The sequence below is a fragment of the Orbicella franksi genome, chromosome 6, assembly GCF_964199315.1.
Source record: "Orbicella franksi chromosome 6, jaOrbFran1.1, whole genome shotgun sequence".
Lineage (NCBI taxonomy): Eukaryota > Metazoa > Cnidaria > Anthozoa > Scleractinia > Merulinidae > Orbicella > Orbicella franksi.
This window is the reverse complement of record NC_138150.1, coordinates 27,454,541-27,470,352: the sequence shown is the minus strand read 5'-3', so window position 1 is coordinate 27,470,352 and position 15,812 is coordinate 27,454,541. Positions and strand designations below refer to the sequence as shown.

The 15,812-nt window shown below is 40.0% G+C and overlaps 1 protein-coding gene and 1 pseudogene across 1 annotated transcript in view; both read left to right on the top strand.

Annotated features, from left to right (window-relative positions):
* LOC145490567 (uncharacterized) overlaps positions 1 to 9,124 on the top strand; it is a 59,045-nt pseudogene extending 49,921 nt beyond the window's left edge.
* Positions 9,125 to 15,403: 6,279 nt separating this feature from the next.
* LOC145488937 (uncharacterized) overlaps positions 15,404 to 15,812 on the top strand; it is a 59,000-nt gene continuing 58,591 nt past the window's right edge. Inside the window, exon 1 of the mRNA XM_081467792.1 lies at positions 15,404 to 15,467. Within this exon, the coding sequence (XP_081323918.1) occupies positions 15,404 to 15,467 (64 nt within the window). The remainder of the gene's footprint in view (positions 15,468 to 15,812) is intronic.

Below are 15,812 nucleotides of genomic sequence, written 5' to 3'. Positions count from 1 at the left end.
AACGATTTCTTTAGTGAAGCCCCACAAACCTGAACAGAAACAAAAATACTTCGGTTTTAAACTAATATTATTTCTAAACGCAAGCGTCTACTGCTACACCACTACTACAATTAACCCTGATCAAAATTTACGAACGTTTTATAATCCATACCTTGATTATGTTGAAGAGCGTGGAGCGTCTGAGAGGCTCAAAATTGGACTCTGCACAAAAGTTCAAGTACATGCGCACTAGGTGAGAGGATATAACCGTGCGCACCATGTTCGGGATTTCTAAGCTCTGGCCGCTCTCCAGTTTAAGAGCTCTGGTGCCATATGCAACATCTTGAAGAAATGATGGACTGGACAAGAAGTCAAGAAAGTGGTCAACTTTGACAGCATCCAAGCGGCATCTAGTGATCCTTGGTGGGTCAATAGGTTGCCCGGGCTTAGTTTGGAAAGCGTGCTTCCTTGCCTCGTCGATTCTCCATTTTGAGAGACCCGGAATCAAAGCCAGTAGCTCGGTCTTCGAGTAGTCGGTCACGAAAAGCGACAGGATCTGCTGTCTCGTGTACCAGTAGGCGGCCTCCTCATACAAAGTCACCAGTCTGGCAACCAGCGTGTCTTCTACTGTACCCTCGGCCACTTGTAGACGGGTGCGCCGTTGCATGACTTGCTGGTAGAGCCAGGAGGCGTTGCCAGGGGCAATGGATTCAAGCACGCCTTCAATAGCCTGTTCTGCTTTTTTCCGGTAGTAGTACTTGGTTTTGGATGACATGATAAGAACGTCAGATTGGCACTGTGACCTCACCGGGCTGACCCTGCCTTCAGTAGCCATTCTGAGGAAATTATTAAGGTAGTAAAGGCGGTGCTGTATTTGAGGGGTGGGCTGCCATTCTGCCGACGTCTCTGCTGCGCCAAGAGACTCCTGGGATCCAGACGACGTCCGCGACAAAGCGTCTGAATGGCGGTCGCAGGGATCAGAGTTGCAGTCGCTATGCTGGAAGAGAAAAAAGCCTTATCTAGGACATATCTAATTATTCCATCATTTTGGCACTGTTACCGTATAGTCAGCGTGTAAGAAAAAATTTGGCACCACAAGTTTTACATTAAAGAATTCCTGTCGGCTGCTATGCTTTGCGCCCGTTGGCTATGCTTATGAACGCTATACGAATCTGCTCAAACCTCTCTTAAGTTAATGACAGGAGTAGAATACGCTTTGAATAGTAATTGATAAGGGTTACTGATGATTAAATTTTATCAAATTTCGCGCGATACGCTTCAAATGAAGTTCGATAAATAATTGCGAGCAACACGAAGCAATTTCGTATCATACGAAACCACGACTGCAAAGCATACTCCGAAGACAGGCGTTCTTTGAGAGGAGAAAATTTTATGATGCAACCATAATTATAATGGTCCTCAGTAATAACAGCCAATTTTAACGAATCCCGAGCTTATTCAAAGTCCATACAAATAATTGTTAGAACCAACATTTTGCACAATACATCAAGCAACAACCCCTCCTTCCCTGAATTGTGCTAAAGATCGGTGGATTCTGACAACAACAAAGCAAGTGACGCAAACGTCCCACTCCTCTGAAATCAATAAATTTATTCACGCTCTGCCGAAGAGGAACTTACCTCACTAATGAGATCTTCTTGGAATCTTACGTGATGGACAGAGGCAGCAGATAATTGTTCCGATTCTTCTGTAGCAGGCGGTAACTGTGGTAGCTCTACTATTTCCTCTGCGAACTCCGCGGAACATGAAGGTTCGTGAATCTGAGGCTCTAGGTGAGATGTCGACCCCGGTCCGGAATCTTGCACATTGGAATCCGCTTCCGTAGAACCTGCATTTTTGAGATGGGCACCACGGCATTGCTTACAAACCCCTGCGTACAAGAATAAACCTAAAATGAGTTTTGGTTGTATTATGGGTTGTTAGTCTGTAGTAACAGGCTGGATAGATCAAATTGTTTGGAGCCTTTACCGAAAAATAAACAGCTTGCCTGCATGTATTTAGGCACTCTAATGTATCCTAGAGGGAGGGATTTTACCGGGCTAGATTCTAAATAGGTTTGTGCCGCCATTCCTAGCCAAAAGAGGGCCAGAGGGCCCCGCCTTTAAAGAAGAATAATATTGCTGAAACCGAAACTTCTGCTTCTGAAAATGAGGCCGTAAATCTGACCCTGTTGTAGGTATTAGTGATTAGTGCCCTAGAAAATACTAGAAGTCCGCGCAGTGTCATAGGCCGGCGTAGGCCATCGCTAAATTTATAAGTAGCGCCAATTCCGGTGAGAATTTTAACCAAAAAACTGACTCACTTTTTCAATGGACTAACCAGGCGCTCATTTTCACGCCCCTTCCTAGAACACTAATTCGTAATTGACACCATGCTCTATATTAGAAGGCCTCGCCCTGAGATTTAGCGAAAAAAAATCTGTATAGTCATTGCAGCTTTTGAGAGAGTTGGCCTACCTCACGCCCCTCATAAGAAAAATTATCGATTAGCAGCGGGAGCCTATGACCATGGGCTCCTGTTAGAAGGTAATCTAGCTAACATACAAAAAGAAATTAAATATCATACCCTATAACTCAAAACTAATTTCTTACAAGATTTTCCATCCTCCCCCATCCCCCTTCCCCACAAAAAAAAAAAGAAAGAAAGAAATCCTTTCCCACTCTAATATTGCGTTTATTAATAAAACAATTGATTAGACTAGTGTATTAGTCAATCATTCGCCCTGTGTAAGGGAATTCGGATTCCGGAATCCGTGAAATTTTTCTTGTGGAATCTGGAATCTTGGGCTGTGGAATCTGGAGTACTGCTCAAGGAATCCGGAATCCCACTAACGATTGAAATTCGGAAGCCAAGTTCCACTGACAGAAAGGGGAATACAATACCTGGAATCCGAAATCCACTGGGTGGAATCCAGAATCCAAACGGTCTTGATTCCCTTACATGGGGCGAAATCACCAAGAAACCAAAGCATGCGTAATTACCGTATTTACATTCAGTGATCACGCTTACCTGAGCCCACGGGAACCAAAACGTCCCACGTTTCCTTTATCTCTTTCGACATTTTCAAATTCACCCCTCTGGATACTTTACCCTTGCAGCGACCATGCAGAGGATGCTGGCACTTTCTTGAAGGACAATATTTTACTCCATGTAAAGCGCGATGCTTTGGGCAAATAACCATATCCTCACCCTCCTCAAACAAACCGACACGAGCAAGTATCAGCTCTCTCTCAGAGGCTACACATGATTGTGTTATTTGTAATTCTCTCAAGTGCGCCCTTACATCACTGAAGCAAGAATTCAAAGGAAAAAACTGCGTACGATCGGGGTATCTAGTTGATACATCACACGAACTAGTACAGTGCACAGCAAAAGAGCAAGAGAACTGCGACATCGTTTTAACGAGAGACCTTTTCACCTCTGCATCGTATGCCTCTAACTGACCGGCGCAGCCGTGAGGAACACTTTGAAATATCATCCATGCACGTGCACGCGTTTTTGCAACCAACAGTCTATTTATAGAAAGTCTGTGAATCTCAACAACCTTTTGATGTATCTGCCCTATTAGGTCTATTACATATCCTAAGCCCCAATTCAACATTAAGTATCGCCAGACCTTTATGCATATACTCCAATTTTAAAAAGAAAAAAAAAAAGCAAGTAGATTCGTGCGCATCAATTTGTATTTTTAGGGCGAAAGTTTGTTCTGTTTGTAGTTATTGTGGAAGATCGAATCAAGCTATCAAATTACAAAGATGTATGCGCTTCCCAGGAAGTAATTTCCAGGGATTATCTTACAGCCAACCGCTTTACTCCTTTTTAGGCGTATTAGGCAACCAACATTAAGTCGCAAGCAAATCAAGTTATTTTCAATAGAGCGAAGACTTTTTGATAACATTTTCTGTATCAAGATGCGAATCATGCGATGTCAGGCGTGCAAGTTTCAAGCAAATGTATTATTCCCTTAGTACACGAACAAAAGCAAATTTCATTGTACAGTCATTCTAACGTTTAAATACAGACATTGTAAGCATTTTGATAGTGTTCTCCGGACACGCGTGTTTGACTTAGCGAAGAGTAAGTCCTGTCACGTAGTTCACTTCTACAATATAGAGGCCATCATTAAGCCGCCGATTGTTATTTTCATGGGCCTTCGAAATCGTTCTATTTCATTAAAGTTTATATTGTGTAAGCGCGTTATAATAAAAAATGAAAAAAAAAAAAAAAATGACGTGGTTACCCTGTGGTGGGCGAATATGTTTTTAAGCGATTAGATAAAAATGGTTCTATTTCATTAAAGTGCATGGTGTGTAATCATTTTATGGCATTTTCTGTCTGTTGCTACTTCATTATTACAGACTAAGCGCGTTATAATGAAAAAAAAAAAAAACATTGAGGGCGGTGGCTACCCTGTGGTAGGCGAATATTTTTTTAAAGCGAATAGATAGAAATGGTTCTATTATTCTATTAAAGTGCATGGTGTGTAATCATTTTATGGCATCTTCTGTCTGTTGCTATGTCATTATTACAGAATTAGCGCGTTATAATGAAAAAAATATTGACGGCGATGGGTACCCTGTGGTGGGCGGATTTTTCTTTTTTAAGCGACTAGATAGAAATGGTTCTATTTCATTAAAGTGTAAGGTGTGTAACCATTTCGTGGCATTTTCTGTCTGTTGCTGCGTCATTATTACACAATTTGCGCGTTATAATGAATAAAAATTGACGCGGGTACCCTGTGGTGGACGAAGTGTTTGTAGCCCACCTGTGGAATAGTTCAGTAAGTGCCCAAAGATTTTTTTGCAGATAATGTTAGTATGAAGTTCCAGCTTTTAGACGATATGCTCCGTTTTGTGAAGCATGCTCCGCCATTGGAGATATTTTGGCCTAAACTTTGCGTATTTTTACAGTTTTCACTATTAGATGAGAAGGGGGTCTTGGATGAGACCACTTGTGTAATAGGAATTAGTCGTAGAAGAACGAAACGTAGACAACAGATTGTCTTTGGGTGGGACAACATTCACTTAAAATTTGAAAAGATTTGGTTGAATTCTCATAGCGGTAGAGCTTTATACTTTTGACCATTTTTTTGGTGATTTTTGGTCATATTTGTAAAAAAAAGACTAGGGGGTGGTCAACTCCCCCCGGTTTTGACCAAATTTCCTTAAACTTAGACTGAAGTAGTTTTGGGTGGACCCCTTCAAACTGGCCAAGTTTCATCAAAATCGGTGAGATAGCTTGTGCCGCCCCTGCCTGGTCCTATCGTGGATGCACTCTTAACGCTGTGTGTAACAACACCCGGGGATCCTATAACTGTACTTGCAAAGATGGATTTTATGGAGATGGAATAAACTGCACTGGTAACTATTGCTATATGTAATGTGTTTTAATTAACCACAGCGAGGAAATTATAAGCTTGAAAATTGGGCAATACACAAGACGAACTGTAAATGACAAATACAACTTGACTGCTCGATTTGAATTTTGATATTTACAAGTGTGAGATGGACGCGAGCCGTTGTTGCTACCTGAAAAAGCCAGATATGGCAGATCAGTTACCGGTTTTGATATTTAAAACAATTAGCTCTTTATCTAAGTGGGAGTCTGTTTATTAGAGTACATCATGGTGCTACGTCATCTTCAAATTATGGCGCATGCGTATTGATGCCCGCTGTAATTGGGGACGATGACTTAACGATTGGAGGCCAGGTTACCGCTCTATCGCGGAAGTGGGACGCTTTCCATTCAATTAAAAATTCGGGAACTTTCCAAACGGGTAATGATGGTATGGAAATTTCTATGGAATGTTTCAGAAAAATCCGAACGTTTTTTTAATTTTCAGCATTCGAACCATTCAACCGAAAATTCAGGAAATTTCAGGAGAAAAATTAAGTGGAAAGAAAATTCTCATTGAGGAATTTTCTAAATGCTGTTCCTTTCGTCACCGAAAATTTCCGTAAATTCAGAAAGGTGTTTCTGGTCGGGTGGAAAAGCATCCCGAGCTGCCCGTTGGCTCTGTTTGATAACGAGATTTGGCCTCGGCTATCATTTGGACCTGGGCCACCATCTTCAAGCCAATCAACTCATTTTCATATAAAAGTTTTTGAACGAGGACTCGTTTTGACACAGAAGCAAAAGGGAACTCGGAAATAGCCAATAGCTAAATTTCTAGTTTTCTGGATGGTTTCCGTCAATAACGAGTCAGATTTTCCCGTCGTTAAATACGACACAATAGACCGATAAATTTGAGACTTAGTCGTCGTTCTTCACTTGATTCTTTCCCTCTAACACAGTTTCCGTCTCCAAAATTAATTCGGCTAGTGTTATGTCTTAGTTGTATATAGGGCTTTCCTCAAGTTGTTCGGCAACTTTTTGGCAACTTCTTGTATTTCGAGCAACTTTTTGGATTCTGAACAATTTCTAGTTTTCTACTAATTCTGAGAAATCGGAGGAGACTTAGTGCTTAAATTGGCCTTACTTCCATATTTCACAATGTTTTAGCAGACAATTTATGAATTTTCTGTGAAAAAGGAGCTAGATCATATTCCCCTCCCTCTGGGCCATTTCATGGGTGCAAGATGTATGGAGCCGGACTGCTAGGTCAGCGATTTTTCTGAAGAAAATTCAAAATGGCGGGCGAAGATTCACACTCGACCGACTCGAGTGTCTCAGGTGAAGAATTTTTACAAGGTTACTACTGATGCCTAGTCTTTACTCATACATTTTTTGTTTTTAATTGAGGACAAAGTTATTTAGAAACGCTGGTTACGCCGCAAAATTGCAGAAAAATGCGTAGAAATCTTACTTCTGTCGTACAATTTGCATATTTTTGCATCAGACCAAATAAAGGAAGAGAGCAACAGAATTTTTTGTTTGTCTTTTTTCTTAACAACTTTTGAGCAAGTTTCGTTGGAAAAAGCAACTTTTGACTTGTTTTGAGCAACTTTTGAGTAACTTTTTGAGAAATTGCGGGCAACTTGTGGAAAGCCCTAGTTGTATCATCCTTTTAAGTTAGACTTTTAAAACTACAACTTACAGTTCGGTTCCTGAACTCTCCTTTCTTCCCACCCCATATAATTAAGCCCCTATATGAGGCGGGAAGAAAGGAGAGTTCAGGAACTGTACTATACAACTTAAAGAAAACTTGCACTGTTGAACAAATTATTCATTAAATTGTTTAAGATATATTTGTGCATTTTAAATGTTTAAATCTATTTGAAAATTTCAAATCACTTTGGGCTCTTTCCAGAGCGCTGTCATTTTGAATCATATTGTCACACCTGGTTGGCCATATAACCAAAATGAGAACATTACAAAACCTAACCTAACCGCTTGATTGGAATACGGAAAAGATCTATTTTGGCGCACGTAGGCAAAAATAGTGACTGTAAATTGGTACAAAACGTCAACACATTTTTTTCACTTTTCTTTACTACTGAGGCAGCGCGACCGACTCATTTTTTATGGCACTGGTCTTAATTGGTGTTCCTGTGGTCAAGATTTTTTCCCTTTCCATAAGCTGGGCTTGGTCTCGGTACCTCGGTTATGTCTTCCAAAAAGCCCGACTATCCCTGAAAAGCCCTTTTGGCAAGTGGTCAATTACGATGTTATTTTTTTTCTTTACTTGCAACAAATTATGGGTCTTGCCAGATTTCTAACGTTAGATGGCAATTTGGCGCCAGAACTACAGGTTTTAGGTACATAATTTGTTACCAATCCTGAACTTCGGACTGTTGATGTTCCTTAATTACCCAGGATTCAATGCTACCTTTACGAGTCTCAGAGCGAGTAAAAAAGGTGGTCCAACGTCACTCCGTAGTCACTACACAGATAAGGATCATGACGGTCAAGTTACACTGTCCAGCAGTATTCAACATTGGACTGTGCCGTACACTGGTCAATACAGAATAGAAGCAGTAGGAGCAGCAGGGGGGTATGATAACCACCAGGACAGCGCCCAATACAGAGGAAGAGGTGCCAGAATGACTGGCACTTTCAACTTATCCAGAGGAGAAATGATTCAAATTCTTGTTGGTCAAGAGGGAGGAATAAGAATCCACAGAAGGATCCGGAGTTCTGGAGGTGGTGGAGGAACATTTGTCGTGAGAGGAAGCGATACGCCTTTGATAGTGGCTGGAGGAGGTGAAGGCCTCAGAGCTGTGACATCAAGACACCAGGGATGTGATGCTAGCACAGAGACGTCAGGGAATCCTGGGTACAACTCATGGTCAGGAGGCAGCAATGGACACGGTGCAATGATTGGTGATGATAAGCCGTCAGGTGAGAGTAAAAATGAGAATGATTATATTCACTTCACCAAAGTCAGTTTCCCTAACACACATTTCATTAGACCTCAGTCGATTCATGGGCTTTAATATCTATCTCAAAACTTTCTTCATGTTTGGGAAAAGCATTTGTTCATCGGGAGTTCAACTTTAGCTGTCGAAATACACTTTTCAAATGTCGGAAACTGTCGAAAATTTGGTTGACAGCAACAACAAACGCAACTGTTCACTTGTTATTGAAAGGTACAAAAAATATCATGATAGTTTGACAACCCTCCTTCTTTATGGTGCGTGGACAAACCGGATAATCTTTTTAGGTAAACCTCCATTGCATGACACTGCTAAATTTAGAATCGTTAAATATACGAATGGGAATGATTCAGCTAATTTTATTTTTTCAGGTGGTGGCGGCGGCGGTTTTTACTCCAGTGGAAGAAGTGGAACTGAGATAAACAATTACAACAAGCTTACGGGTGGAGAAGGGGGTAAAGGATTTCTTCAAGGAGGAGTGGGTGGACAGAGTTTCGTAGGATCTCTTAATGACGGTTCTGGTGGTTTTGGTGGTGGTGGTGGTGCGGGTTACGGTGGAGGGGGTGGTGGAGGGTATTCCGGAGGAAGCAGTGGGAAATATGTAGATGTAGATGGGAAATATGTAGATGATTCTTGTGGAGGAGGGGGAGGTTCTTATAATGTTGGGAAAGATCAGCAAAATGATTGCTGTTACAATACAGCTGGTCATGGCCTGGTAACCATTACATTACTGTAGAAAAAATAGAAAACGAGCCGTACACAACAACAATATTATGCAGCTGTAATTATATTTGCTATTGATTGTTTTAACTGGCCCGCTTTAACTCGTCCTCATCATTGATAATTACTCAATTTCATAGTTAAATAAATTCCTTGTTAACAATGTTTATATATATATATATATATATATATATATATATATATATATATATATATAAACGGTTATAAAATGCCTCAAGCCAACAAAGAATGCCACTGCGTCAGGAGGATCAATGAAGATTCACAGTCCAAGCCTCACCGCAAAAATGAATTTAAAAACGTTTGATAAAGCAAGGACGGACAACTTCTGACGGTAAAAAAAGTTAAAAAGTTAAAAATTTAATAGAAAAACGTTTCGGTCTTAGACCTTCATCAGTTACAAGAGAAAAAGGACGAAAACTAAGTTTAAATACGGTTACAGTGTGGGAGATTACGTAACGAAATGAAAAATACAATATTGTGCTATTAATACATCGTGATTAATACAATACAGGAAGAAAATGCCAAACGAGAAATACAATGCTGTACTATAAATTGCGTCATACAGGGTGATAATTAATAGACCAAACGAAAAGAATACAATACTGTGCATAAATTACATTATAGAGCGTGATAATTGCAGAACTAGGTTAAATTCAAGCTAAAAACTAAAAGAGTTAAAATAGATAAAACGGACTCTTGCAATGCGGTAAATATAACGGGAAAAATAGTTTGCAAAGATAAGCGGTTGAAAAAAAAAAAAAAAAGAAGAAACCTACGTTTACGCTGGACAAGGTTAATAACAAAATCCCAAATCGAGGCCTTTGGAACATTAAAGGGTTGACAAACAACAAAATCCCTGGAGGGGCCCTTAAACAATAAGCTGTAATAAGATCCCAGGCAGGGCCTTTGAGCATACCAAACACCCAAAAAGCTGACACAATCCAAGGAAGGATTAACTTTATAATTAACTTTCTCTTGTGTAAATATGCGTTCGCGCCATAAGGCAGTTCAAAGGCCCTTCCTTGGATTTTGTCAGCTTTTTGGGTGTTAGGTATGCTCAAACGCCCTGCTGAATCAGGTGTTTTTTGATTTTTTTTTTTTTTTTTCATTTCTTTGTGTTTTTTTTTCTGCTTTCGCTATGACAGCAGCTTGTAAATCTTACCTAGCATGAAATGTAGAAACTCCTTGCCGCCCGTTTCATTTATTTAGGTATTTTTTTCATTATTTATCGACCCCCCACCCCCCTTTTTAATTTGCGTTAAGTTTAGCCCAGGCTACACTCGTCTGAATTCAATTCGCGCGGTGACTCTGACAAGGAGCGGCCGATTAGCGTTCTGTATTTGCTGTGTAAAGGAAGTCTGCCCGAGGACATCATTAAGTCCAGTGAAGGCCCAAGTCTAATGATTTGCTAGTAAGCGTCGTCCATTATCGTACCTGAGGCGGGCCTGAGGACATGTGTAAACTGTACGGGTCACATTTAGTCCCATAACAGAAGGCCGTTTGCCCTGTGGCGATAATGTTGTGCTTGCTTTAGACAGCAAAAATCTTTCGCCACATCAATTTAGGGCTTAGACGTGCAATGAACGAGACATTTCTAGCTGCTGTTGGCGTCATTTGCTTTGAACTTTGATGTAGCTAAATCTGTTGAAATCTGGATGTGCCATTCCGCGCTCGACAAAATTGAAGTACATCCGGGACATTGCTATTTGCGAGCAAAACATGGCCACGAGGAGAGAGAAGAACATGAGTTCAAGCGCTGATCGTGAGTAGAATTTCCTTGTTTTATCAATTTTAGGCGTTCTCGACTTAGCTAAGTATCAGAACTGTCTGTGATTCGCTAGCGCGGAAGAAATTTATTTGCGTGGCTTCCGGGTAATAATTCACGTAACGACAACATGTTGAGTGTTCGCTTACTGCTAACTATGGCCTAGTTTGTCTGAAGTTCAATCGATTCTCGATGTAGGAAGCTCTTGTTCAGTCCATTTAGGACGATGCAGGCCTTTAGAAAGCGATAGCTTAGCTCTCCGCCGCGGTTTTGATATCTGTACGTCCGTGTTGATTTAGACTCCAATTTCATGTTAAAAGCACTCTTAATTAAATTGTACAATTCATGATTCAACGAAAAGACGGTGAATTTAGTCTTCCTGGCCTCAAAAGGCATACAGGAGAGTTATTTGCTGCTATTTGAGCTACGATAAGCCTCGTGGAAAGCTAGCTCTAGGACAGAATTGTAGCAAAATAGATTATCAGTGACAAGTCAAATTCTATGGCTATGTTTTTGCGAATCCGGTCAGATATTGAAATGAAATGTCACGTAACGGCTACTTTTTGGCTGAAATATAGAGGTAAATAACCGATTCCACTGCTTACCATGCTCTTGTTAGCGTGACTGGCTAATTTAACCCACAGTAAAGACATAGTGAGGTCATTTAGGTGAAATCGCAGAGGTTAAGCCTGTCTAAGTTAGTGCCGCGGCGAACCAAATGATCAATTTAAGCTCTAATTTAGTTTTGTTTGGCTCGTTCGACTCATTTGCAGCGACTTTAAAGGCTTGTATAGGCATGGTATGGACTCTATTAAGAGTACACGAGGTACATAGCACTCTCGGTTCGACATGGCCATATTTATGTACATTTTCTAACCGTTGTTTCAAAAACATGCCCGCTATTTTGGTGCAAAGTCTTTAACACGGTTTTCATAAATTCAGACATATATAGGCACAGGGGATTACTTGCTGCAGGTAAAATGCTTTTTCCATTAAGTCTGATGGTAAAGTACTTTGGTATATCTCCGTTTTGTGCGTTTAATTTTTATATAGATTATTTCCTGCCGCTGAGTTTTCGATAACTTCAACGTTCTCCAAAGAAATAAAACGGGTCGTTTTCTTTTGACCAGTCCACATAAGCCGTGTTTACTTGGTCTGCTCGGAGATACTTGAAATAATTCGTGTAGACTTGCTGGTCGGTTGATGCCACGTTCTAGCTAACGCATGAATACATGTATTCTTTATGATTTGTTTTGCATAAAGTAACATCTCTCTTGTAATATGAACGGAATAGTGCCAATCTAGCTAGCAGCACTTTTTAGGTTTCCTTTACAAAAGCATACATAGGTATTACGCTGGCCGTTTTGGGATTGATGTTAGAGTAACGTTAGTGACTTTGTTTTGGCAGTTTTTAACGGTAATGAAGCGGTGCAGATTTTCTTAAGATATAATATTCAATAACTGGATCAAAAATCAGGTTTGAATAAGGAAATTCTTCTTAGTGAACTCCAAAAATGATGTAGTGTGAAGTCGAGCAATATATGTGGGTTATTGACCAAGCGTGAGGTCAAGATGGCTGAATATTGGCCAAGTCGGCCTTTTTGCGTGTTTATGGAGCGAGACGAAGTCGAGGTCGATATATAAACACGCAAAAATGAACGAGGTAAATATCCAGGCATCTTGACCGAACAAGCTTGGTCAATAAAGGATTTATTATATGAAAAAAAGAACACTGTTTTTTTTTTTTTTACGGGATACAGCGGGTAATTCCGAGCGGGCAAGATAACGCCAATCACAGCACCTAGCCATGTAAATATATAAATACATAAATTCTCCTCACTGGTCCCTGAGCACTTCTCAGTAGTAGTAGGGAGAAGTTGATAGGTGGCCTTAAGACACTCAATTTGTATACAGGTGTCTTTCAGGGCTCATGTTTTGTAGATCGAGTTTGAGACTTTTCAAATTACAAAGTGAAGGACAAAAGCCAACAAGAGAACTTAAAGTGGAAAGCTACAAAAAATAAGTGAAATCAAACAAAACAGCCCAGAACTTTATGGAGTGACGGTAGAATTTCGTTGTGATTTTAGATTATTCATTATCATAATTTATAATGATTTAGGGCAAGATGAAACGGATCCTGTGCTGCGATTGGGGCTATCTTGCCCGCTTAGAATTACCTGCTGTGTCGCGGAGGAAAAAGTGTTCTTTGAAATATATGTTTCCTTTGTTTTAGTGGCATGCTTGTAAACTAGGCAAGCTTAGTGGTTGTATAGCTAAGTGCATGACCACTATAAATAAGATTTACTTTTACTTTACTTTTATTTATTTATCTAAGAATCTGTTTACACCCAGGCATAAACTGACAAAATTGAAAGCTGTTAAGTTCATTGGACTAAAAATGATCTCTACACGAGGGTTACTTGTAAGTCTCAAAGTGGACGCTTGTTTTAATTTTTACGTTAGATCTAGGCTTTCAGTTTTGTTGTTGGTTTCGAATGAATTGTTGAAATTTTTCCCGCTAAATAGTGTAAACGATATAGTAACTTGTAACACCATCATAGCTAGTACTGGAAACTCTGTATGCAACTGTCAATAAAAAAAGTTGTCCAGTCATTTGTTTTTGAAATTTTAGGGTGCTGACCCTTGTAACTTCGCTCACTTCAATACAATCGACGCTCTCCTTAAGACCGCTCTTCTAAGCGACCAGCTCTGGTCGTGACCTACGTTGTAAAACTCCGTTTGAACTGTCACCCAAACACTGTAATAAATAGATCTCGAAAGTGACCTTTCCCTAAGCGACCGTGACCACTTTTGGCAATTACCAGCTGGTCTTTTTCCTGATTCGCCTGCGTGTGATTTGCGTAAGTCAACACCGTGATAAAATAACCACTTCGTGATCAAATTTACAGTGATATAACATATGAAGTGGTAATCGTGATTCCTTGACTTTCAATAGCTATTTACATTTTGCAAGTTTTATTCTATTTAGATTAAAGTTCTCGTAAGCGATCAGCATTAGTTACCACCACTTTTCCAAATACCCGAAGTGGTCGCTTACGAGATCTTCGACTGTATTTGAAAACCAATGAGAATATAAAATTTCAACTTACTTCTAAGTTGAAATGGTATATATTGCTGTACTGAAAACTAAATGGCTCCAAAAATTGACTGTTTCCCCTTTGACCGTTTTCTTATTGTAATTTATAGCCTGCACAAACTTGAGGGTGGTAGCGGCCTTATGTTATTGCACTCTGAACTCCTGATCTGAAGGTTCGGATTAAATTTTCTTCAGACAGCGTGCGGCACTCTTTTGCGCACGTGCGATGATCCGACAAAGTTGGCCTCAGTGAGGAAAAACCTGTTCCACTGACAACAGTAAAACTAAGTTAACGGTAATAACAGTATTTAATAAATTATTTGTCATTTGTGGAAGGTTTTCATAGTATATTTTGTATTATTTTGTGAAGATCATAGAGAAATGTTCACGAGAAAAGGTCAGCAACGAGGAGGCTAGCTCATTACAAAGAGTCAAAGGCGAGAAAATGACGCTTCCAAAGGGAAGAGATTACTGTTAAGCCGCACGAGGAAATCTTAAATTCTCCCGCGCTATACGTGGTGCTTGGTCGTACAATTTCTTATTGGTTAAAAACCTTCCAGTGTCATTGAAAGCCGTACATGCAGATTACGTGACAACTGTGCGCCATTTCCGAGTTACCTTGTGCCTCTGTTTTAAAACGAGTCTTCGTGAAAAACCTTTCATATGAAGATGAATTGAATTTTCATGAAAGTGAATCTTCAGGCGGAACTCATTTTCGTATAAACGGTTTCGCACGAAGACTCATTTTGACGCAGAGGCAAAACTCAACTGGGAAATGGCCCATTATGATCTCGGGATTGCTGTTAATACTGATGTTCAAATATTATTTTACTGCACGTATTAGGCAATGGAGGCGGCATTGTTTTGTTCGCGCTACATTAGAATTTAATTCGTCATTCTGTCATTCTCCAACCAATCAAAACAAAAGAGACCAATGAGTCCATGATTCACGTCACTCTCAAAACCCTGCATATGACATGAAAATACTGATGTAGTACGACAAACAGCCCAGCCAGTGTCGACGACACCGAGATAGCGCGCTTTTTTATATTTCATCGGACACAGGTAACAGCGCTAACCAAGTCTCCTTTTCTAAAATTGAATAAAGAATTTCGTGTTTCCACGTTAAACGCTAGAACAATATATATCAGGTTAATTCAGCAGCATCATCGCCTTCTTATTTGGAGTACAAACAATGTCATGACAATACGTCAACATCATAGCATTGTTTACCATGCAAAAAAAATTCATCCACCAACCACAGTTCAGAGTAACTCTTTTGTTGCTGTGACCACCAATGATTAATGTGTGACTTATTTCTGGAGCCGGTGGTTTTACAGATTAACAATTTAAAACTGATGACTCGTGCAGGTGTCGAAGTTTAGCTCATCATAGTACCCAAAGCTTAACCGGACGTTTTAGCTTCTCGCTGGAATAAGATATTTTGAAGCTGTTTTGCAAGATTTTCCCGAGACCGTCTTAGAGATGCTCGTTGTATCTTTTTGCTTTGCTGTCGTCTTGTTGGCTTCCTTGATCCCAGAAGCGCAAGGTAAGGTTGTCTTCAGTCAATGTTTGAGAATATTTTATTTTTAGTGCAGCTCGTTTTGTTGTTATTACCGTGTAGCAAAAGGATGAACGAGAGTTTTCAGCACCCTTGACTGACCCAATTCCACTTAATTAAGGCGTCCAGACGAGACTTTTATTAATATATAGCTTTGCCGCGGTCGGAATGATAATTAATCAGCCAACACTTTGGGCAGATTATGAATGCTCACAATATTCACCTGTTTTAAAATTTTCTACGTGCAAAAGAAAAATAAAAACACCTAAAAAAGCCTAAAGCGTCACAAGTAAATTTGCAACTTACTTGGGTACAAAGCAAGGCATGTTAAAA